The sequence below is a fragment of the Ambystoma mexicanum genome, chromosome 2p (assembly GCF_040938575.1).
Source record: "Ambystoma mexicanum isolate Mex_15411 chromosome 2p, UKY_AmexF1_1, whole genome shotgun sequence".
In the NCBI taxonomy this organism is placed as follows: domain Eukaryota; kingdom Metazoa; phylum Chordata; class Amphibia; order Caudata; family Ambystomatidae; genus Ambystoma; species Ambystoma mexicanum.
This window is the reverse complement of record NC_090923.1, coordinates 903,381,922-903,407,158: the sequence shown is the minus strand read 5'-3', so window position 1 is coordinate 903,407,158 and position 25,237 is coordinate 903,381,922. Positions and strand designations below refer to the sequence as shown.

The 25,237-nt window shown below is 46.9% G+C and overlaps 1 protein-coding gene across 3 annotated transcripts in view; it reads left to right on the top strand.

Annotated features, from left to right (window-relative positions):
* The window catches only part of LOC138566889 (galectin-4-like), a 341,874-nt gene that overhangs the window by 251,046 nt on the left and 65,591 nt on the right, over nt 1–25,237 (top strand). For all 3 annotated transcript variants that reach the window (XM_069644615.1, XM_069644614.1, XM_069644617.1), the window contains one exon: nt 24,485–24,529. In XM_069644615.1, the coding sequence (XP_069500716.1) occupies nt 24,485–24,529 (45 nt within the window). The remainder of the gene's footprint in view (nt 1–24,484; nt 24,530–25,237) is intronic.

Here is a 25,237-nt window from a genome sequence, read left to right as displayed (position 1 = left end):
AAAGAAAAATTTGGCAACTGGAGATCAGAGCCATTGTGGGTTCCCCTGGCTCCGGTTCCGGGCCGCCCCCCCTTTTTGGAGGCAGTCACCAGGATGGGTTTGAACCTGGGGATTTTCTTGCTGTTGGTTCTGGGATGAGATGGTGGGCGGCGGTAGCTCAGTCTCCACATCTCCCCAGTCTGGATTTTCATCCCTAGGGACCCATTTTTCTTTGGGAGGAGTTCCCCCCTCTCTGAAGGAGAAGATCCTTTTCCCAGGATCCTCTGAGGATCCCTCTCCCTCAAATTGGAAGATCTGTACCTCCTCCTCAAACTGAGTCTGTTTGGGTCTTTTGTTTCTCCTACCCCCCCTCTGCTCCTTAGGAGGCAGACTTTCAGGGGCAAGAGATTTCGTTTCCGGTTCCTGGGTTTCCAGGGGCTGTTTACAAGTGAGGAAGGAAGCTTCCTCCAAGGCTTTACACCCCCCTTCCCTTTGTGCCTCCTCCCTGGGAACCGGTGAGTTATCGGGGTGCTGCCCCCGTCATTGTTCTGGAGCACCAGGTCCAGAGTTGGGTGCGTTCTGCGCCGGCACGCCCATCTGAGGGTTCTGCTGAGCCCTCAGTATGTGACCCAGATCCCGCGCCATGTTTTGAACCTGGCGCTCTAACTGGGAAACCCGCTCAGGCTGATACGGGGCCCTGTTTTCTCCCCTGGGCTGATCCCGGGAAGGGTAGCTGTCCCTCCTCTGGTAATACCCCGGGTTGGGAAGATTTGGGTACCCCTCCACCCTTGGCCTCCCCTCTCCCGGATTCAGTGGTCTGGGCTCAGGGAATTGGGGAAAGAAGGATGGATGGTTTTGGGGCTGAAAGTCGGGTGGATATCTGGGGAAAAAGTTCTGCCCAGGGTTTGGTAAATTTCTGCCCTCCTGTGGGAAGTTTGGAGGGAAGTTCCCTGGGTTAGGTGCTTGGCTGGATCCCCCCCCCTTGGGCTGGAGGAGTCCACACATAACCCAGGATGGGTCGATTTCCCTTGTAACGGGGACTTACATAATCAGGAGAGCGAGGGACCCCATTTGTGGGGCTGCCTCCTTGGCTCCCTGTCTGTGACTGGCCCGAGGACCATCTGGGCCTAGCATTATTAGGTGCAGGTAGGTTTTTAGGCCCCCCCATCTCCAAATCTAAAACGGGGGTGACCTTTACCTCTGCCACCTTGGCAGCAGCAGGGGTGGTGTTGGCTTTGGGGTTTTTCTGGGCATTACTTTTGCTATCTACCGGTTTCTGCACCTCATAGATCCGGGTAGCCTGTTCAATGACCCAGTCTAAAGATCTTTTCTCGTGAAAATCCCTCACGAGCTGGGTCATGATATATTTGGGCAAGGCATGGAAAAACGTATTAATAAATTCCCTGCTATCCGTGCGCACCCTTCTTGTGGTCTGTGCAAAAGCACGCTTTAACTCCTGCACAAATTCTTGTGGGGCCTGATCCTCCCCACATTGCAAATTGTAGGCTGCCTTGCGAGCCTCTTGAGGATTTCTGTGAACAGAAAAATGTTTCAAGATGGCCGCCTTATAGGTGGACCATCTTAAATGATTTTGGTCCTCCAGCCCCGCAAAGAAACTGGAGTATTCCGGGGAGAAGGTCCACTTTACATATTGAATACAGCTTTGGCTGTCCTTCAAATGGAAAGTCTCCATCATTTGTTCAAACAACTCTAAGTGCTCCCAAACAGAATACTTAGCGTTCTTATGGTAAGGCGTGATGACGCTCCTGATCGCCTTAATCTGCTTTAAGGGGTCCTTAAGCAAGGCCCTTTTTGCCTTATTGGCCTTTTTGGTTCGGGTAACCCTTGTCCATTCTTCCTCGGACTCAGAGGCACTGCTCCCAGAGGTTCCCGTCTGTTCTTCCAGGTTTTCCCGGATTCTGCGAGCCTGGGAAGGGCTGGCAGAATGTGGGGACCTGGTCTCCTGTGTCCTGCGCAGTTCAGAGGAGTCTTCAGATTCCTCCTTGCTGCCAGGATTTGATGGGTACCCCCTCCACTGACCTAACTGGGCAGAGGTTTTCAGGATGCCCTTAATGGGCATACTCTCCTGGGGTTCCCCATTGAACTGTACTGTACTTGGGTGCCCATACCCGGATGCCCACCCCTCCATTCCTGAGTGGTACTGGCCTATGAGCCCCATACTCTTAGCTGGATAGTAATCTGCCATCCCTGCGGCCCTGTGCTCATGTGCGCCAGGGGACATGGGGGTGGTAGAGTCCAGGGACTGGGGGAGATGAAGGCCCCTGGTGTTAGGGCTCCTGCGGTTATGGTCAGGAGTCTCTCTTTCCCAGCGGACCTCATCTCTATCCGCCCCTGCTCCCTGTTGCAATGCAAGAGCCTGCATTTGTGCTTTCAGTTCCTCTGTTAAGGCCTTACTCGACTCTATCAGTTTCTCCTGCATCGCTACCTGTTGCTGGAGCCTCTCATTGTGCTGGCAGAGAGCCTCATTTTCCCTCTGTACTTCCTGGTTGGTCCTGGAGAACTGGGCCAGTCTTTGCTGCAGGAGGGTTACCTCCTGAGCTGTGTCCCTATTGGCCTGCTCCTTTCTTGCTAGAGCATCCTCCACCCTCCTGGTGTGCTCTAGCAAGTTCTGGTGTTCTTTTTGGAGGTCACCCAGTCCCTGGTGGGCCAGGTGATTTTCTTCCATTTTTCTTTTTAAATGGCAGACTTCCTGGCCTAAGGTATCCCTTTCCTGACTAAGAGCCTGCATCTGTGCCGCCAGGTCGTCCCTTTGCCTTTTGAAGGCACCAGCATTCTGGCGCTCCTGATCAAACTCTGCCTGGGTATCCAGGTCTTTCAGAATTAGTTTGTTGCTCTCTGCCTTCACTCTATCTAGGTGGCCTTGCAGGGTGACTACCTGCTCAGCACATACCCTGTTGAAGTCCAGTTGTTGCTCCAGCTTTTTCTGGTTTTGCAGTAGGGAGTCCAAACCTTCTTGGTATTCCTTCTGCAAGGCCAGAAATCTGGTATCCTGTTCTACCTTTTCCTGTTGCAGCACATCCATATCCTTCTTTATTTTAATGATGTGCTGCCTACTATCATCTTCTGACTCCTGGCTCCTCTGCAGCCTCTGCTCAGAAGAGACCAGGTCAGATTGGACCTTCTCTAACGCCATCTGTTGCCTATTTGCCAGATTTTGGCTTTCAGCACATCTATCCTGCATGTCTCCCATATATAGGTACAGGTATGCCGCTATCCTAACAATCTTGTCGTGTTCATCTTTGGCCTTAGGAGCCATATATAGTTCACTCAGGGCCACATGTAATGGACCCTGATCTCTCCATAAGTCTGACCCTGTTTCAGTGACCTGTCGCGTGATGGCCTGCAACCAGGCATCCTGGCCCTGTTCGGTCCATTCACCTCTCACAAATAGTTTATGTAAGAAGTGCTCTCTGGCTATTTTCATATCTACCAAGGTCGTCATTCTAGAGATTGGTCTCTGTCCTGACTTACAGAAGTTAGTATTTTATTTTTTTGCAGAACAGAACTTTTCTTGGAGTGTCCCTTTTGAGGAATGCTTCACAGCGTAATGCAGCGTGGTGATCCGACCGGATGTATGTATCCCGTCAGTTAGCACACTGTATTAAGCTGCACAAGTGGTAAATCTAACCCAACGTCTCGGCTCGAGCCCCCAATTTGTAAGAGGATTCAATTCAGCACTACAGCTAAGTTAACGCCTAGTCTAGAATACTGAATGAAAACCCTTATTGATATATCTTTATGTCCAGTTCATGCGTTCTGGATGACTACCCCTATATAACACCCCTCTCTTGGAATCCCCCTGACCCCACTGAGCCAAGAAGTAGTTCTGTTTTGCAAGTTTAAAAGGTTTATTTGATAATTTAAAATATATATATATATCACACTTTATAATAAATTAATAATTGAATAGCACACTTAATCTGATATGATAAAGATCAACAACGGAGAATCTGGCACTAGCACACTTCTTGATAATCACTAAGGAGTTGACATGAAATGGATAAGGTAGCACACTGGTAAATAGGTACAGAAGTATAATGTGGTAGAGAATGCTTTATAGGGTTCAAATGGATGCAATGTTGAATGAAATGCAGTACAGAAAATACTCAATATGATTTCAACAAAACAATGTAATCACTTTTCTCTGGCAATCCCCTCCCCCCTTGATGCACGGCAAGGAAATGGAAGGAAAACACACAGTTCTCAGAAATGCAATCAAATGTGATTCAGTTCACCCCAGCAAGCTTAGACAACAGAAGTTTGAAAACACAGGCAAAATGCTTTTATATGTGCTAGCAATGGATGAGAAATATGCTGGAAATGCTTTTAATTCCCTTTCAGAGGTTCAGGGTGAGTGGTATCTAGTTAATATTAGCTCAGGCTCACTCTTGCAATGATTCAGGAATGATTAGCAGGTTAAACGAATTTCTGGCAAATGGAAGGCAAGCAGCAGCAGCTTTTTACACGTGAAGAAATTTGCAAATCGCGGCAAAATTCGCGAATGCGTGTTCCGCGATTGCGGTAAAACTATAAGGGGTAGGAATGTGGTTCTTGGTGCGATTCAAAGCTAAGATTCTAAGCTTTCAAATGAAAGTTACTGCAAGTCTCTAGCACAAACGGTCGCGGAGATATGAGCGATTAAATAAAGGTCGTTTTTCAGATTTTAAATTTTAAAGTTCAAAAAGACAAGTGCAGCTTGCAACTAGAAAATGACAAGTGACAGCTTTGCAAATGACAGGTGACAGTTAGGAGACAGTTCTACTTAGATTAAACTAGATTGAATTATATTATTTAACTAGGAGATTGGTTCTGCACAGTTTTCTAGGTACTCACACTATATTCTTGAGTGAAATGGGCCTCGCCATGGATCTGGTCAGGTTTTAAACTCGCCTCTGGTCTCTGCACTTCACAGTGATCTGGGTCAGCTCTCTCTGGTTCTCTGGTCTGGGTCTCTAGTTCTGGATAGATTGAAGTCTCTAGTTTGGCTCTCTGGAGGTTTGATGGAGGTAAAGTATGGATTTTTCCGGCAGAGCTTCCAGCGGCAGATGGATTTGAAAGTCTCTACCTAAGTTTCAGTGGTCCATTTATATGTTCTGCAAGTGGGTGTGTGTGTTTGGTCATAACTAAACTCGCCCCTCTCACTTGTCATTGGTCAAATTTCCATTTCTCATTTGATTGGGGAATGAACTGTGAGTCAGAGGGATGTCATTTTATGGCTTGCAGATAGGACACTCCTCTGTCAGATTGCGCACATTCTATATTTGATAATAAAAGACATATTTCACAGTTACACAGTTGCTTGAAATTACATATACATGGTGTGGCTGAATTTAGCCATGTCTCTGTCCAAATCTGCTGTTTCTAAGAGCTTGCATTCAGAAATGGCACATAATTGACTTTTTAACTGATTTTTCAATTTCTGACATTGACCCAACTTTACATACATGTGCGCAGGGAGTATGGACATTAACTGATGAAGTTTCAGATTTTTAACATGCATACATTTAGAGTAATATCCACCTTTCTGCTAAAACCCCCCTGAACATGCCACCGGGTCGAAAAACCTCTTAAAATGTGGGCAGAAAAATCACAAGAATTATGGTGTCATTTATAAAATTTTCACATGTCCGTGCTATGAGTGATCCATCTTTTTAAAGTTATGTTCTGGCTCCAAAGGGGTGTGGTTTCCTCTCAGCACAAGGTAGAAATACTGGTTTTTCCAGTTCTGCCAAGCCAGCTTGCTCTCACAGGCAGTGCCCCTCCCAGCTTCTGCCAAGAGGAAGCTACATTTTACGACTGCTGTAATAAAACCTTTGCCTGAGTCAAGACAGGCTTTGTTCAGAGCTCCTGTAGAGCACAGGTAATTCAATTATCAGATAGATGGCATATCCTTAGTGTGAGCAGCAAAAGGGAAGCTAGGCCTGGGAACACAGCTGTGACTCAAGTTTCACTCCTGATGGGGGTAGTTGCCAGGCAAATTGGAATCTCTTTAAGCTGTCATTTCTGTTCCCCAGTTTCTGCATTCAAATAAAACTAAACATTTTCACATATGCAGCTAGAAGGCTGATTCTAAGTTTAAAACTATGACATTTAAACAATTACAAAGGCATGTGACACCAAACATAGGTCACTCATTTAATCTAAACATTTTCGATTTTAGTGTCTTTAAATCCAGTGCAACTTAAACTGCTGACTCCATAGCTCAGCCAGTTTTGTTATAAACCTTCAAGTCACTTCAGAATATAACTTTAGATTGTATCCACCTCTCAGTAAGTCTTTCTTTGGCCTGTTTTGGGTTCATTTATTCAGTTTTGCAAAAAGTAAAATCTGGTGGTTTTAAAACGCCGGCTTTTGGATAGTGGTGAGTACTGGTACTGCACCCCTTTTTGGGATTTAAGAAAAAGAATTCCCAACAGTTATGGGTTTGCTTTTGGCAATCAGCATTGCCATTTCCAATGGTTTCAGACTACTGTGCGGGTAGTCCAATGGTGGTTTTAAAGCGCTTTGAAGCTAACTGGCGCTACTGTTTTTCCTTTGGCAACCCATTTCCCTCATGGCAACCCGGCCTTTCATTCTCGCACTGGTGGGTGGCAAGTGAGGCAACCATTTCGGTGTGCGCACAAACTGCGCAGCTTTCCTGGATTTCGGCGCACATGTGGGTTTTCCGCCATCTTGAATTTTCTAAGCCCACAGCACCAAATGTTGTGGCATGATAGCTTAAACGTGGGTCAGGACACCCAACACAACGTTGTTACTGGTGTTATTTAGTATTTGGTTTTTCATTAGTTTCTGCTCCAAATCCATGTTTATTAATTTTACATTTACAGATCCCAGGAGCGAGATTTGATCTTTCAGACTTTCACTCAGATGCTCATAGAGTTTTATTAATGGAGCAACTGTGATTGTTAGTGCAGAGATGATATTAGGTCTCAACTGATTTATTACTTGTTCGACCAAATCAAAGCAATCAGTTTGAAGGTTACTTCTTACGTTTGGGCTCTTTGGTCTATTTTTATTATAATTTGGAAAGCGCCGTTTGTAAGGGCCTTTTGTTGGGCTTTTATACTCTGAATCGGAAGAGGAATCATCACTTGAGTCAATTGAGTCAGATGGTGTGGAAATCGATTTCAAGTTTCCTTGGGTTCTGTGCTCCATGACTCTACTGTGTGTGGAGCATTGTTTCCTTTGTGTGCAATCATCTACTTTTAATCGCTTCTGAGAGCAGGGAATGGGTGCTGCGCTTGACGTTACTCTTCGCCTTTTATTGGGGCGATAGATATTTTGTTGCAAGCTTCGGGGCACTGCGCTCATGTCTTCTAGATTATCACAGCTTACAATGCCACTGTCTTTCTGACATACAGAGTTTTTTATTTTTTCGGTGTGATCATTTATTTGTTTTTCAATCCTCATAGATGGTGAAGAAGTCATCTTCGCGTTTAGAGTTTTGAGGTCTTTGAGTAGCTTGTCTGCCAGGAATAGTGAATTTCGCCTTTCTTGTCGAATTTCACCTTGGGGGTTTTGATCTGGATCCACAAACTCTTGGGACGGATGATCGGGTTCCGCTGTAAGAAAATCAAGCGCAGGATTCCAGCTATTGGGTGTAGGGTTCTCAGTTTGAGAGATCCTCGGTGAGCCCATTAAGCCATCGTTTTTGGAACAAGGATCAGAAACACCGGTAGCTTGATTTGGGTTCGCTGGACTTGGGCTATTATCTCGCAGTGATAGGTTAGCCTTTTTGTTTATTTCAGGATTATTTATTTTCTGGGCTTCGTTGCCTTTCTGAATGACTCTCCAGGCTAGCACTCTAAGTGAAGGAGGGGGAGCTGTGAGTGGCTTGGATAGCAGCTTGTATAAGTCATTAATATCATTACTGGCAATCGCCCGGTCCAGTTCGACAGATGGAGCGAGATATGTACACAAAGTCGTTTGCGCAGTGATTGCAGTATTTACGTTCCATACGTGCTCGTAGTGGGTGTCGTCTAAATTGTCGGTCAGGGAGTTCAGGGCCTTACCAGGGTGTTGCGTTAGGCTCTCCGCACCCTCAGCTTTCCCGACAGACGACAGCGTCAAGCTGTTTCGTAGCTCCTCAGGTGCACACGCACATCGGCACTTGCCGGGATCAACAAGTTTTCCCCAGGGCTGCCCACGACAGCTCGCCGACAATGGTACTGAAGCCGTAGCAGCGGGCAGAGCAAGCGCAGGACCGGCTGGCTCGGAGACTACAACTCGTACAGGGGACACGGACAAGGGTACGGTGAGAAAAGGGGGGGAAGGTAGGGGTGCTTTATTATTCGCAATAGGAGAGTGCAAAACGGACAAGTGACATCCTCTGCCAGATCCAAACTTAATGTCATCTTGCCACTTCGAGGAGCCAGCTTGCCGTTGGGATATCGGATCGCTATCACATCCGCGGGCATTTTGAATGTTAGTGTTAATCAAGTTTTCAAAAATAGGAGCTTCCCCATCCCCTCCTTCAGCATATTCACGTACCGTTTGGTCGATGGAGTCTCTGGAATCTCTCGCTTCGTCGAGCAGATCCGTTGCTGCAGATAATGTTGCATGACTGAATATGTGGCAGTCTGATTGAGCGGGGGCAGAATGAAGCCTCCGTAGCCGTGCTCTGGAAACGGGGGTCCGCAGATTAATGCAGGGTGTGTGTTTCAGGTCCATTTCTGCGAAGATCCGGGGGTACACCGGTACTCTCACCGAACTCTCCCGGACTCTCCCGAACACTCCCAAACACTCCGCGACGCTCCGCGTGAAAGTGATGTTTTTATCACAGAGCTCCTCCTTCCACAGATAGAGGTAGTAGAGTTACTGCAGCACAATCCAGCAGAGGGTCAGCCACATAGAACACTCCCAAACACTCCAGATTGTAAGTACTTCACTGTTGGGATAATAAATATTATACATCGCTTTCTTTCACAGTGTTTCCATCCTCATGTCTCTGGGACTCTTTGGGTTGTGTAGTGTCTTCCTCCCTTCCATTCCTTTTGTGTGTGATAGTGTGTGTGCCATGATTGTGATTGCTAGAAAGGGCAGGTGTGGTATCCTGCCTTCCCCTGTGTTATCTGGTGCATGGGATGTCTACGTTAGTGATGGCAGACCCCGATTCTCCAAAGGGTCTCCATCTAGCAAGAAGTAAAGGACTGTATCATAAGGATGGTTTTGGACAGAAGTAAGTGGTGCCCCGGTACTCCAAATGGCAAGTTGAAAAAGGCATGTGAGGTAAGTATTGTTTGGATGGATTTTAATGGTACCCCGATTCTCCAATTAGCCCCACTACCGTGATTCTTATGTTTTTTTGAAGCCTGTAAAACATCAGTCGATGGACTTTTATGCACACCTATCGCCCCCTGCTTTTCTTTGTTGCCTTGTGCTAAACACATTGCGGAAGCGCAGCTGGCTCTTTCGGCACATGGTCAGTAGGCCTTAAAGTGCACACTTCTTTTGACGGCTCTGACGAAGAGCGGCCTGGGGTTGTGTGCTTGTGCGTGCTGCGACTGCCTTTCGGGGCTGGGAACTGACACGCGGGAGCCAGAGGGTTCCCTTGAGATGTCTTTGTCCTCCGACATGGAGCTGTCACTGCCTGGGACTTACAGATCCGACTTAAAGAGCCCGGCAGCGGTTTATTTGGTCAGGGTTTTAGGATTTAACAATTTACAGGATGCACAGTAGCCCTCTGGGTGATCTCGGGGAAGGCAGTGGTTACACACTCAATGAGAGTCCTTCCACTGATATTTTCTATTGCAGCTGGGACAGAATTTAAAGGGAGTTCTTTACATGGTGAGTTTTAATATTAAAGGCTGTTAAACAAACGCAGTTTATGTAAGTAGTGTAGATTTGCATTCTCTGATAGGAAATAAGTCCGTCCCCCCACTCTCCCTAATGCTAGGCCAAAGCCTGATGTAAGCCGAAACCCGTCGCCAGATCGCCTGTCTGATTCGGCATTCGTAATCGGTTGTCCGTCAAACATGATCGTCGAAATACGTGATGTAGAGTAAATAACTCAGTAGTTTGCTATGCTACAGACGCTGCGAAACACGTCCAACCACGATGGCAGAAAGAAATAATCTGAGGGACCTTGATGCGTGGGGGGATCAATGGTACAGTAGACAACACACTAGGGATATTACAAACACGCCCAGTCGGCGTCCCTTTTCGAACTCCGAAAACAACATGTGCAATACTCTGCACCTACCACTAGACGCAGCATATACAAAGCATGTGATTCTAAGTATATCCACAAGGCTAAGAAATATGTTTGCACTGTTCAGCGCAAAGTTGCACGTGTGACTTGTTTGCGCTGTATACATATTTTAAATAACTATATAATATAATATAGCTCTGCCCATGCCCTGCCTCCAAACTATCTTCTCTTGTCTAGATTTGACCCTTTCTCGTGCCTCAACTGCACCGCTCTAACAATGTGATAAAACATGATTACATTGCATATGCGACTACTGGTCTACACATCCAGTAAAACCATACCATCATATTTTAATTTTTATTTTTTTATTTATTTTGTTTGGTTTATTTCAAAACTTTCCTAACATTTTCATCCAAAAGACAAAGAATAGAAAAATACAATTTCCGCCCATCGGGCTCCTTTCCCAATTAACCAGCAAAGAATTAAAATTGCATCTTCCATAAAATCGCAGTTCCAATTACATGTCCTCCTATTTAACAAATGGCCTTGCCATTTGGGATTTCCAAGACCTCTTCCATACATTTCAACACCCATATAATGGCTGAATTATTATCACCTATGAAATACTTAGACCACCATTACTTTGGAGATAGGGACTTAGATTATTTGGTTATCTCATACATATATTTCGACCTCAGCCCGTTTAGGGCTTTACAATCTATGATCAAGTGCCCAGGTGACTCAATTCTTGACATCTGGCAAGAGATTCTACAATCAGAGCTAAGTTCATCCAACATCCTTCTATATCTCAGAATTTCTGAAGTTGGTAAAATATTCAACTTCAATCTTAACTGGGGACTGGCAGGCTTTTGCCGGCCCCCTCATCGAAGGCTGACTGCCTGACCTGCATGCACTGTGCCTTATCTATACCCCTCACCTGGAGCACGAGGACATTGTCTCCCTCCCTCTTGCCTGACTGGTAGCACGCCTACCTGCTGCCACACCACCCTGCAGTGAGATAGGAAGAACCAGGACCCGGAGGAAATAGCTCTACATCTTTTGCTGATATTTAAAAAAGATACTTTGAAAGAAAAAAAAAGGAAAGAAAAAGATTTTTTTATTTGGATGAATCTATTTTTAAATATTGGCGGTTTTGCCTCGATGCCTGCATTTGCCTTCTTGTGCCCTTCATCTCTCTGAGGCCTTGTAAGCCGTGAAGTTCACAATCCATTGTGCCTTGCACTGCCGTCCTCGCTTCATTTTCAAGATGGTTTCCACCTTATCCAGGCTCTGAAGGCTGCCTGGGTGCTTCTCCTTCCTGCCTCCCTGCATTCCTACTGGCCACAGGGAAGCTGAAAACTGGCCTTCTGTGGACCGGCAGGCTTTAGCCGGCCCCCTCATCGAAGGCCCACTGCCTGACCTGCATACACTGTGCCTTATCTATCCCCCTCACCTGGAGCACGAGGACGTCGGCTCCCTCCCTCTTGCCTGGCAGCACGCCTGGTGGTTGTGCCTGCCGCCACACCACCCTGCAGTGAGTTAGGAAGAACCAGGACCCGGAAGAAATAGCTCTTCATCTTTTGGTGATATTTAAAAAAGATGGGTTGAAAGAAAAAAGGAAAGAAAAATACATTTTTTATTTGGATGAATCTATTTTTAAATACTGATGGTTTCGCCTCACTGCCTGCATTTTGTACCCTTCATCTCTCTCGGGCCTTGCGAGCCGTGAAGTACATAGTCCTTTGTGCCTTTCACTGCCGTCCTCGCAGCATTTTCAAGATGGCTGCCGCCTTATCCGGGCTCTGAAGGCTGCCTGAATGCTTCTCCTTCCTGCCTCCCTGCATGCCTACTGGCCACAGGGAAGCTGAAAACTGGCCTTCTGTGGACCGGCAGGCTTTAGCCGGCCCCCTCATCGAAGGCCCACTGCCTGACCTGCATACACTGTGCCTTATCTATCCCCCTCACCTGGAGCACGAGGACGTCGGCTCCTTCCCTCTTGCCTGGCAGCACGCCTGGTGGTTGTGCCGGCCGCCACACCACCCTGCAGTGAGTTAGGAAGAACCAGGACCCGGAAGAAATAGCTCTTCATCTTTTGGTGATATTTAAAAAAGATGGGTTGAAAGAAAAAAGGAAAGAAAAATACATTTTTTATTTGGATGAATCTATTTTTAAATACTGATGGTTTCGCCTCACTGCCTGCATTTTGTACCCTTCATCTCTCTCGGGCCTTGCGAGCCGTGAAGTACATAGTCCTTTGTGCCTTTCACTGCCGTCCTCGCAGCATTTTCAAGATGGCTGCCGCCTTATCCGGGCTCTGAAGGCTGCCTGAATGCTTCTCCTTCCTGCCTCCCTGCATGCCTACTGGCCACAGGGAAGCTGAAAACTGGCCTACTGGGGACTGGCAGGCTTTAGCCACCCCCCTCGTCGAAGGCCCACTGCCTGTCCTGCATAATTGGTCAAGCAAAGAGCTTCTCTAAGGACACAAAAGAAAGCAAAACGTCTAAAGATATTAAAGGTAGGTCAGGCAAGTTTGGGTGGTTGGATTAATGATTTTATAGTCTCAAATAATTGAATTTCTGGTAGCAGTTTACCTGCCAAGTCTACATTGTAATGTCTTGTCTACTTTGTTATGTAAAGTTTGCCTGATTCTATATGAACAGCTAATCAATCTAATTTGAAATGTTTAAGCTGTGAAAAGTACCATGCTTAATTAGGGGTTTACCACTTTGTATTTGGCCGAAGTGGCAGAAAAACAGTCTGTGCTTGTCGAACCACGGAGCATTGTGAATTACTTGCACTGTTAAGATATTGACACGGGCATAGCCCTACAGATAAGTGGTGTATCGGCCATTTTGCCTCCCTAAAAATAGGCAAAATGTCCCCAAAAATAAGTAAAAATACTCCCAACAAGAAATAGGAACATGACACGTAGTACCATATGCCCCTGCTTTCACCCAGACAGGAACAGAAGAGCACAGCTTCTATCCGATCACTCTTCCTCCACTAACCTACCACACCTTCCTTACAGAGCCATTTGAGCACCTCAAGACCATGCAAATGTTAGTGGTGCGGGGCATAAGGTCCCCGGCAAGGCAGGTGAGTGTTAGCATCAGACCCTCCTGGGTCTTGATCTGACTTGCTGCAGCAATTTTAGCAGTCCCCCAGGCCACCTGTGCACCCGTGAGTTATCCCTCACCCTGGCTTCCCTGTTCCACCCCCCACCTCCCATTCCTCCCCTGCACTCTGATTGCCTCTTCTGTGTGCACTACATTGCAACAGAGCTCCCTGCTCACCTCTTTATGTCCCCGGCGAGGCAGGTGAGTGTTGGGCAGCATTGGACCCTCCTGGATCTTGATCCGACCTGCTGCGCCCATTTTAGCAGCCCCCCAATCTCTCTGTGCACCCGTAAATCATCCCTTACCCCGGCTTCGCTGTTCTACCTCCTCCCGCCTCCCATGCTATGATTGGCTCTGTTGGTGGTCTTAACTGACCTCCCCAGGGCAGCCCTCTGCCCGTGCAGCCCCTGCGGCTAAGGGCCCCAAGGCAAAGGGCGGCTCCAACAATGGCGGCTCCAAACAGTGTCAGCAGGGGAAGCCAATGAAGCCAGTGACCAGCCGTCAACCAGCAGCAACCACCAAAGTAAGTGTGACATGGATGGGGAATAGAGCAATCACTCTACTCCAGAAAACCCTGCCACTCTACATTACCCTACCTCGGAACTGTTAATGTTAGCAATGTGCCACACTTAGACAGAATTGTGAACATAAGCCTGCACGCATCTAGATAAGACTATGAAGGTCAGCAAGTGCCACACTTAGATAGAATTGTGAATGTTAGCAAGCGCCCCACTTAGAACTGTGAATATTAGCATGTGCCACACTTAGATATAACTGTGAACATTAGCCTGCGTCGCATCTAGATAGGACTGCGAATGTCAGCAATGTGCCACACCTAGACAGAATTGTGAACTTTAGCCTGCGTGGCATCTAGTTAGGACTGTGAATGTTAGCAATGTGCCACACCTAGACAGAATTGTGAACTTTAGCCTGCGTTGCATCTAGATAGGACTGTGAATGTTAAGCAAGCGCCACACTTGGAACTGTGAATATTGGCATGTGCCGCATTTAGATACAATTGTGAACATTAACCTCTAATGTCTAAAGTCATACTAATGTGAACATTCGCCTGCGTCGCGTCTGGATGGAGTTGCCACACCTAGACAAAATTGTGAACATTAGCCTGTGTCACATTGAGATAGATTGTGAATATTGGCCAGTGCCACACAGACAGAATTGTGAACATTAGCCTGCGTCGCATCCACTCTGCAGGATTCTCAAATCTCGATGTAGCATCCATCTCTGTCTATTACATGTTAAAATCCACTCACTGCCGAACCTAGGCCGTTCCCCCGCTACACAGGACACTCAACCCAGGTATAGCGCCCATCAATGTCTATTGTATGGTGTAATGTATTGTGAAACCTAGGCCTCTCCCCAACTCTACAGAATCCCTGAATCCAGTTGTAGCCTCCACCTCTGTCTATCATATGCGGAAACCTACTTACTGTGGAACCAATGCCTTTGCCCACTTTACAGGACTCTCAATTCTAGGTATAGCCTCCATCTTTGTCTATTGTATGGTGAAACATGGTTTATTGTGAGATCTGGGCCTCTGCCCCACCACACAGGATTCTTAACCCCAGGCATTTAGCCAAACTGCAAAGGTCAGCTGCGAGACCTGTAACCCACTAACCAAAAAAAAGCTCAAAAATTCTGCATGCCTAACTCATACAAAAACCTACACAACCATCTCTCCCACAGCAAGCCATATGCACCTCACTACACTGCAACAACAAACAACAACACATAAGCCGTACCAACAGCACACAAGGCCTGACATCGATCCGATACTCGCACCAAAGCTCTGCGCACGGTGTATACCGAACTGAAGCCGCCAACAGGACACCACTTCTCTCACTATCCTACTCCCTCTTCACCTTACTAACCCACTCTGCCTTTTCGTTTACAGATCCGCCTGAGCGCTTGGGGACCAATTCCCTTGGTGACGGTGCGCTATACAAATACCTTTAACATTTAACATACACTGCGCCTTATCTATCCCCCTCACCTGGAGCACGAGGACGTCAGCTCCCCCCCTCTTGCCTGACTGGTAGCATGCCTTGAGGTTGTGCCTGCCGCCACACCACCCTGCAGTAAGGTAGGAAGAACCAGCACCCGGAAGAAATAGCTCTACATCTTTTACTGAAATTTAAAAAGATAAGTTGAAAGAAAAAAAGGAAAGAAACATATATTTTTTATTTGGATACATCTATTTTTAAATACTGGCGGTTTCACCTTCTTGTGCCCTTCATCTCTGTGGGGACTTGCAAGCTGTGAAGTTCACAATCCTTTGTGCCTTGCACTGCCGTACTCGCAGCATTTCCAAGATGACCGCCGCCTTATCCTGGCTCTGAAGGCTGCCTGAGTGCTTCTCCTTCCTTCCTCCCTGCATGCCTATTGGCCATAGGGAAGCTGACAACTAGCCTACTGCGGACCGCCAGGCTTAAGCCGACCCCCTCAATGAAGGCCCACTTTCTAAGGCCCTGTCGGTCCCCTGTCCATTGCCTGGCGGGGTCTGTGGGTCCCCCCACGTGCAATGGAGGCTTAGGAGAACTCCACGCTGTCCGGACACACTGTAACCTAGGGAGCATCTAACATTTATCTGAAGATCAGTTCCCTTAACTAACTTCATTGATCCTTTCCTTCTCACCTGGGACTGCTCCTCCTCTCACTTCATCTCATCTGTGCCCATTTGCAGAATGTGTCTCACCTTGTCCTGCTGAATTTAGAATTTAGTTGTGCCCATTTGCTGAACATGTTTCACCTTGTCCTGCTGAATTTTGAATTTAGTTGTGCCCATTTGCTGAATGTGTTTCACCTTGTCCTGCTAAATTTCGAATTTATTTGTGCCCATTTGCTGAATGTGTTTCACGGTGTCCTGCTGAATTCGATTTTAGTTGTACTTGTGGCTGCCCATGTCCTCCGAGCTCGTGCGCTTCCTCTGTCTCTCCCTCCTTTGTGCCCTGCACAGCACCCAACCCCCTTCCCCAAGTGCATCAGTGCTTCATACTGGTAGGTGTCTCCCCCTTCCACTGCAGCCAACCATGTTGCTTTTTATCTCGCCTATCCTCTCCAACTGCTTCACTATCTCCTATCACTAACTCGGTCCGGAATAAACTTAAGAAGGACATACTGGGACCCAACCCAGAACTTCCTATTGCAGACACCTAGGTCACAGCAGTATACACGCATTTCGCCGACCGATTTTTCATCGTGGGACTTTTCATCGCCAGATTTTTCATCGGCAAAAACCCATCTTTTTTAGAATTTTTTTTGGCGGGGGGTTTATAGGGGTTGGGGTATGATTATTAAAGTAAGGGGGGTTTGGGGCGGGAACCCCCAAAAATAAAATAAAAAAGATGGGTTTTTGGCAATGAAAAATCTGGCGATGAAAGGTCCCACGATGAAAAATAGGTCGGCGAAATAACGTAGAACCCTCATGGCTTCTTCCAGAGAGGCTATCACTGGCATCCTCTTCTTCGTTAACGCACCTGACCTATGGACTCGCAGCATGGTCAGCTTTCCCTCTCCTATCGCCTCTTCTCCCATTAATGGTAGTACTCACTAGGAGGTTCTCCTTGACCTATTTGCCATTTCCAAAGTCATCATTAATGTTCATCTCAATGGAACCATCATGCTCCAAGGTCCTCAACCCAACCTTCTTCTCTTCGACAGGCTCCTCCCTCTTCTCTCGATTCGTCCAGGCTCCCTTACTTTCTGTGCCCTCCTCTTCCTCTGCACAGGCTCCCTTGCCTTCTGTGCCCTCCTCTGCCCCTGCACAGGCTCCCTTGCCTTCTTTGCTCTCCTTCTCCTTTACATAGGCTCCCTTTCCTTCTGTGCCCTCCTCCTCTGTACAGACGCCCCTGCTGTGCCGTACTGCCTCGGCTCCCTTGTCAGCCTTGGCTCCTTCACCTTCCTCCACTATCCCCCCTGGCCCTCTTGCCACCTTCGGGGGGGGGGCAGTTCCCCCTGTGCCCCCCTGAGGAAGACCTTCAATGATGACAAGCTGCTTCACATTGCCACTCTCAACACACCCTCAGCCATCAAACACTCGTCCGACATCTGCAACCGCCTCAAACTCATGGATATTGATGTGCTCGCCATCACTGAGACCTGGTTCAAGGAGAGCTCTGTCACAAGCATTGACACACTCCTCCCTGAAGACTACAAAATCCTTTCTGTGCCTAGGCCTAAGAAGAAAGGTGGGGGAGTGGCACTTATCTTCCCAGAATGGACACCTGCATCCATCATCCCTATTCAGGTCTACTCCTCTTTCGAGTGCCTAGTTTGCAGACTCTCACTCTCCCTTAAATCTTCTCTCACTATGGCCACCTTCAATTGGCCACCAGGACACTCCACTCTCTTCATCTCGGAATGGGCGGACCTTTCCTCCTCTCTACTCTCCTCCTCCTCTCAACTCCTCCTGATGGGTGATCTCAACATCCATCTGAACTCTCCTGACGCCGCAGGATCTTTCTGCAACCTATGCAACTCTCTCTATCCTACCCTCTGGCCCCACGCACACTGTGGGCCACACCTTGGATGTTCTCATCTCTACTGATATCCCTCTCTCTACCCCTATCATTACCCTCCTCTCTTGGCCCGACCACTCTATTCTCTCAACACACCTGACGCTCTGCCCTCCTCTTTCAACAACAAACCTGGCACGGCCGCTTGGCTTCAAAGTCACCAGAACCATGAAAAAAGTGACAATAGCTGCCTTTGCCTCCACCTACTCTTCTCCGCCCATTCCTGCGGCTGACTCCCACCCTGATACAGCCCTCGCCAACCTCAAACTCTCTATCTCCAAAACTCTTGACACTCTTGCCCCTGCCACAAGGGTCCAACTGAAGCCTTACAAAAACTGCAACTCTTGGTACAACTCTGATATGGCTGCTCTTAAACGCATATGTAGGGCAGCCAAGTAGAAATGGAACTCATCAGGCAGACCATCTGACAAACTGGCCTGCAGCCTCCTTCAAAGGCAATATCGACTCTTCATCCGGTCCAAAAAATAGTCTATATTCAAGCCCGAATCTCCGCGGCATCTAACAACATGGCCAAGCTTTTCAAAGTTTGCAAGGAACTGGCCAATCCTGCAGCAGCCTCTTCTTCTTTCACACCGACCCAAAACCTTTGCTCAGCCCTGGCTGCACACTTCATCACATAAACCCAAGACATCCTTTGCTCCCTCTCTTCCACTCCACAGCATACACCAACACCGGAGCCTCCCTTGGCCCAACTTCTCTTACCCTCTCCTCTCTCTCACCCGTCACACTTGATGAGGTCACCAGACAAGTCCGGTCTATGAAGGCCTCCTCCAAACAGGTGGACCCCTGCCCTTCTAAAACCATTAAGGAGAATATTGACTTTCTCGCCCCAGCCTTGGCTGATCTTTGCAATCTCTGCTTTTCCACTGTCATTTTTCCCAACTGCTCTGAAGCACTCCCTTGTGCACCCTTTGCTCAAGAAACTCTCTGCCGACCCCTCCATTCTAGCAAACTACGGTCCTATCTCCATCACTACTTTCTTGGGCAAACTCCCGGAGAAGTTGGCTATCACTCAGCTGACCCTCCACACTGAATCTATTGGCTGCTTCCATGACCATCAGTCTGGCTTTAGAGCATCCAGAGGCACGTAAACTGCTCTTCTGAACACCCGTGAAGATCTGCTCGCAGATCTTGACACTTACACTCTCTCTGTCCTCATTCTCCTTGACCTCTCCTCTGTCTTTGACACGGTTAACCACAACATCCTGATCGCACATTTCCAAGACACCCTGAGAATCACAGGTCAGGCTCTGGCGTGGTTAATCTCTTTTCTCTCCGACTGCCCATCCCAGGTGGAACTCAGAGACTTTCTCTCAACTATTGCTCTCTCAACCTGTGGCGTTCCCCATGGATTTAACCTCTCCCCTTGGTTCTTCAACGTCTATATGGCTGCCTTGGCATGTGTTATTGCCACTTTCACCTCTAACTTCCAGTGTTATGCGGATGATATGCAACTATCATTCAGGCTACCCTCAGCAGCCTCCTCCTCGCTCATACCTGACTGTCTGTCCGCTATTCAGTCATGCTGTGCTGCAAACAACCTTTGCCTCAATACCAATAAGACTGAGATCGTTTGCATTGGGTTCACTGCTCCCGCTTTCCCACTTTCGCTCTGGGCGGCCTCCCTTGGCCCTGCGCCCGCACTGACAGGCGAGGGGAAAAAACCTTTGGGTCAGCTTCGACTCCACTCTCTCCTTCTCCTCTCGCATTTCTGACATCTCTAAAAAGTCCAACTACCAGCTACACCTCCTCAGAGGCACTCTTCCTTTTCTCACTTCCCCCAGCGGCTCACTGTCTCCAGAGCCTTGGTTCTCTCTAGGCTGGACTATTGCAACAGCCTCTTCCTCAACTCCCTCTGCAACTCATCCAGAACAGAACTGCAAGACTTATCATTGGCCTCAAGCCCAGGCACTGCATGTCTCCAGCCCTGAAATCTCTTTACTGGCTCCCCGTGGCTGCAAGGATCAAGTTCAGGACCCTCTGCATTGTCCACCAGGCTTTCTGGGTCCTGGGACCTACCTACCTGCAACGCTGCCTACCTAAATACTGTCCCTCACAAGCCCTCCGCTCATCTACCTCCAACCTTCTGCGAGTGAGCCGGTTCTCCAAGCAGAGATTTAGAGGGAGAAGTTTATCCTCAACAGGTGCCTCCCTCTGGAATAGCCTCCTTGCCACCCTCCTTCTTGAGCCTGACCTCCTTAAGTTTCAGAAACACCTCAAGACCTTCCTCTTCTCCTCTTCCTTCACTCTCGCTCTACCTTGCTAACCTAGCCTTCTGCTCTCTCCATCTCTCCCTCCACTTCCTTTCTTTACAGCTTACTGACTGGCTGCCTGGTGTACCTCAGAGTCTCAACAGTCCCGGGGCCCCCCGCTAGTCCTCTCTCGCACTTGCCTCAGGGCCCTACTCCCACCCACCTCCACAGCACTTAGAATAACCGAAGAAAGTAGCTCTCTCAGCACTCACCCCAGTCTCCGCCCACTGGGTGCGCTTGGACCTCCCCCTCCCTTTGACCTTCTATGCACTTGCACAACCCTAATGCAACGTGCCTGATGATTGTCTGTTCTCCCTTATCTTCTGCCCTTAAGTGCACTGGTAAAAACTGCAGAATCACCGTCAGGTCTGTTTGCTGTGTCTCAACTGTTAAATGTATTTTATGCACTTACTCTGTGCAGACTATTAACGTGTCAGAATTTCAAGGGCTCTGAGCAACTGTTGTTTTTTTCCCCTTGTTCCAACCCTCCTTGAACGCTTTGAAACACTTACATGTGTATAGGCACTATATAAATAAACAATACAATACAATAAATGAACAGGGGAATTGTGTCAGGTACCTCAGTAATTGATTCACTCCGCTACCTTCCAAATCCAGGTTCAGCGCTAGCTTATATGTCAGTCTCTGGGTCAGCGTGTCCATCCAATCTTGACAAAATATTTGTTGTTTGACTTTACCAGGATTTTTCTACAAGGTCTCATTAGAGCGATCAAAATCAGTTACAGCCCCTTTTCCAAACCTCTAGGCATGCATGGCCCTCCTTACTAGCATCATGTTTGTTTATCAAAAGGAAGGGAGCTTTCTTATCAATACATTTAGCATACATTTGCCAATGTCTTCCATTTGATCATCGATTGCATTGACTGAAGCCCCAGCTCAAACCTAATCATTCCATTCGGGAGAGAGTTTGGGAGTCGTAGGACTCTTACCTTCAATATACTCCCAAAGGTTTGTAGGCCAAATTCGTGGAATCTTGGTACCATAGATCAAAACAGGAACCACCTTCTGTTTAAAGAAGGTAATGACTGGAACCAAGGAGAATTTCCCAAATCATTTGTGTAGAATAACCCCCTGGGTTGTAAGTGGCTTGCATTTTAATTTGATGTTCTCCAGCCATTGCTTTTCGCTAGTGCTATGATTGACAAGGATCCCCAAATAGTGAAATTAATCCACCTATTTCAGGATATCTTTGCCCACACCATCTGAATGTCGTCGCTCTTTTCCCCTTTTTATGTTCCAGGGTCATTATTTTTTTATTTTTTTACATTTATCTTTAGACCATTCAGCTCCATATATATATATATTTCCCAATATGTTGTACTTGCTTTAAAATGCCCATGTGAAAAGCTATATTTAGGTCAGACCACTCAGAGGGGATCATGTTAAATGAAAACAGAAGTGGCATGGAGAGGACCGCTTCCATTTGCACTTAAGAGCAATAGGTCCTATTCTTACATTTTTCAACTTTTCCACCATGTTGTGGAAAAGCGAAGAGTAAAAACAGATGAAATCACTCTTACTCTTCATTTTTCCACTACGTTGGCTAAAAACTAAATTCCCCTGCAATTAACGATTGCGGGAGGCATTTACAATGGATTCCTACAGAATCTGCCTGCTTGTAGAAGGTGGTCATTTCAGGTGTATTCCATAGGAATCCAAAGCATTAACACCATCTTGAAATTCCATGGTGGCAGTCATGCAGCTGCATTTCTCTAGCAGACATGGCCTCCGAGTCTAAAGGACAGAATCAAAGAACACAGATGGGATATATGTACCCATTACTCCAAATGAAGTATTGCCTAATAATTTACACATTCAGAGACTTTTATTTGTGCCAGAAAATCCATAACAGAGGGATAGCGACAGTGCTGGATTTTTAATTTGCAATCTAACCAGCGACAGAGAGCAGAGGATGGGATTGCGCTCTCCCCATCTTCCTAATTATTTTAACATTACAGTGAGTAAATAAATAAATTGGGCTTAACCGAAGACCATATCGCCCTGCTCCTCCTCCGAACATGCACCTCCACATAAACACAGTTGTAAAAAGACACACGTACACACACATGCAGATTACGTATACCTCTCACTCCTAGGCTCAAACACACCCACACACATACACGTGCTCACAAACACTTGCACCTCTCAACCGTAGGCTCACATAAATTCCACATTACCACATACACAGTTTGTATCTCACATGCATTTTGGCACAGTCCCTCTGCTACTCACATTAAGGCCCTTGTACACAGAGCGTTTTCCATTGGGGTTTTGCCATTATAAAACGCTTTGATGAATTAGGCTCCAAGGGTCTCCGAAGTTATGTTTCTGAGGCCCGAGCATGCAGACAGTGCGCATGGCGGCATCTGAAATGCGATGCTCTGGTGCTTGGGGATCAATGCAGGTGCAGTGTTCACTGAAGGGCTTTTGGATTTTTCCAGATCTCGGGAATCATTTATAGCCGGATGCAGCCACCAGAAAAATCCAGCCCACTTTCCCCACTGGACACCGATCATTTATCTCATAATGGCACCGGATTTATGCTTCAACTGTACATCCTTGTTTATGTGCATAATACATAATAGAAGGATGGATTATGATGTCAGAAAAGTAGTATTTAAGCTGTTACATTTCTGTTTGCTTTACCTGGACATATGATAAAGAGACCACCTGCCTCAAAACGTGTCTTGTATGGCCTGGTTAATAACAGGGACCCCTTGGGAGGTAAATGAAGTGCCTGTGTGTAACCTAATTAAACTGACATTAACAGTGCAATTGCTTTGCTATGAATCATTTGGAGCCTATTCTGTGTCATTAGAGTGCGGGTAACAGGTTGACTCATACTAGGATCCATCTGGCTCTTCGGATTGATTACATGGAAGGAGGTAGTGAAGAGCGATCAATGGGGAGGAAAGTAACCTGATTATGAAGATCTCACTCTCAGCTAGGTGGAGGTGGTCCTTTATTCAGGTCTTGGTGACATGCAATTCAAGTGCATATAATGGAGAAGACGACCCACCGTTCCCCACCACCCAGGTCTCTTCCAACTGTCCTTGTTGGGACACAGGGGTAGGAACCTTCTATACTATGCAATAACTGCAACACTCTATCTCACACCCTCACACAGGCATCCCATACACCAGAGAACTGAGGGGAAAGCAGGATGCCACACACCTCCCTTTGCACCAAACACAATCATGTCACACGATGCCGAGGAACAACAATAATCCTTACCAAAACCGGAGAGTAATGTGGACAAGAGCACAGCAGACAATCTGTCACCTTAAAAAAGGCCAGGCAAATAAATCTAAGAAGTCAGATGTCCCAATCAAATACAGGGAAACAGGAACCACATGGACACCTGACCCACACAGACTCACAGATCTAAGGACAGAGGAAACATACTATAAGGAACACCATTGTCTCAGTGAGGAATGCACGGACAACATGAAACACCACTCTCTAGTCACGCATGCATACTGACTAACCTCATGAGACGGCAGTCAATTAGTTTTGATTACAGCACATCAGTGACATGACACCATATCTTATACATTAATTCATTGTAATACTGTTATTATAACACATCCCCCTTTTTCTTTTTTTACCCACTTATGAATGTCATGTACACATATTTCTGGGGTCTCCTTATGTCCCTGATAAAGTGCCACACTATGAGGAGGCTCATTCCCCTTTATCTCAGTCTCTCCAGAAAGAGACCTAGAGAAGACCCTAAGGCTATTGTGTTCCCCCTTCCCAAAACACCTGGGAACGGGACATGGTCAAAGGAACGTTTCAAGGAAACAATGGACAAAGTTTCCTCTTTTGTGGACTTTATGAATAAATACCCCATTCGAGAAAAAACATTTGATTTAGAGTTGAGTCAACCCTTAAAGCAGGACAACCCTTGGCAAAATCACCAAGACGCCTGTCATCACTTACGCATACAGTTCTAGACACGTCCCATGACTCCTTCCAAGGAGACGATAAGGCAGATCAAGATGCGTTGTATGTAGACCAGGATGATCCTCTTGAAGACCCTGTCAAATGTTATCCGGATGACAAGGATGGCTCAGATGCCACCATCATTGATGTTGTTGCACCCGAGAGTGGACACAACTCCGCAATCAGGGACCAATTTATGTACAATGATTTATTAAAGAGGGTAGCTAACCATTTCAATATTCCCACAGAAGAAACAGTGGACAGCTAAATAAGTGGAGGGCTGCTCAGATCTCAAAATAGCGGTGGCACTGCATGCAATGTTCCCACCAGGGCAAGCTTCCCATCCACTCTGACATTTGTGGTCTTCCAAACCCAGGTTGCAGCAGATCAGGAGTGAACGTCCTAGTTTTTTGCTAACTCTCTTGGTACCCTTTCTTTCTGCTTTAGGTATCCGGTATGTACCCACCGCCTTACGGAGCTCCTTCTGGCAATGTGAGTATAACTTGGCTGCAAGATTATCTATCACCTTTGCTTAAGCAGACAGTCGGAAGACGCATGTTTCAGCCATACCTAGGCAAAATCATCCTCGCTTACGATTCCCTAACTGAGATACATAGCTTTCCTGAATATGGTCAGCTATACAAACGCACGATGCAAGGGTAGACAAATGCAAGACCTACAGGCTTTGATAGCCTAGATATCTTCAGACCTTATGCAAAGCGAGCCATGATTGGAGCGGAGCCAATGTTGCAATATGTAACTGTTTACTTTTTATATGACTCTAACCACTGGTGGTGCATCTGATCTAAGCAGCGCGGCTTTAGAGAGCGAAGGTACACTGCAATATAGCGAATTGTCCAGGATTAGACTATTTGTCGAGCAGAGATGCAAGGATTACAAATAAGGTTTCTGTTTGGGCAGATTGAAATGTAGGCACTAGACTACATTTTGTCGCTGCAGACTATTCGGAAAAGGACAGGGGGGCTTTGAAAGTAGGCAGGCAGTATGTTATTACAGTAGCAGCGCAAAGGGAAATGTGCAAAGAAGCAAATGCGCTCTCCGCTGCTTTAGTGAGAGAGACAGCAGATACATCATCGACAAGGGGTAACATTTATCCTCATTTCACGGGGACTGCAGCTGGATAACGAGTTGGTTTAATATGTCAATAAGATATCCAGTTTACAGTAAATAACTGCTGCG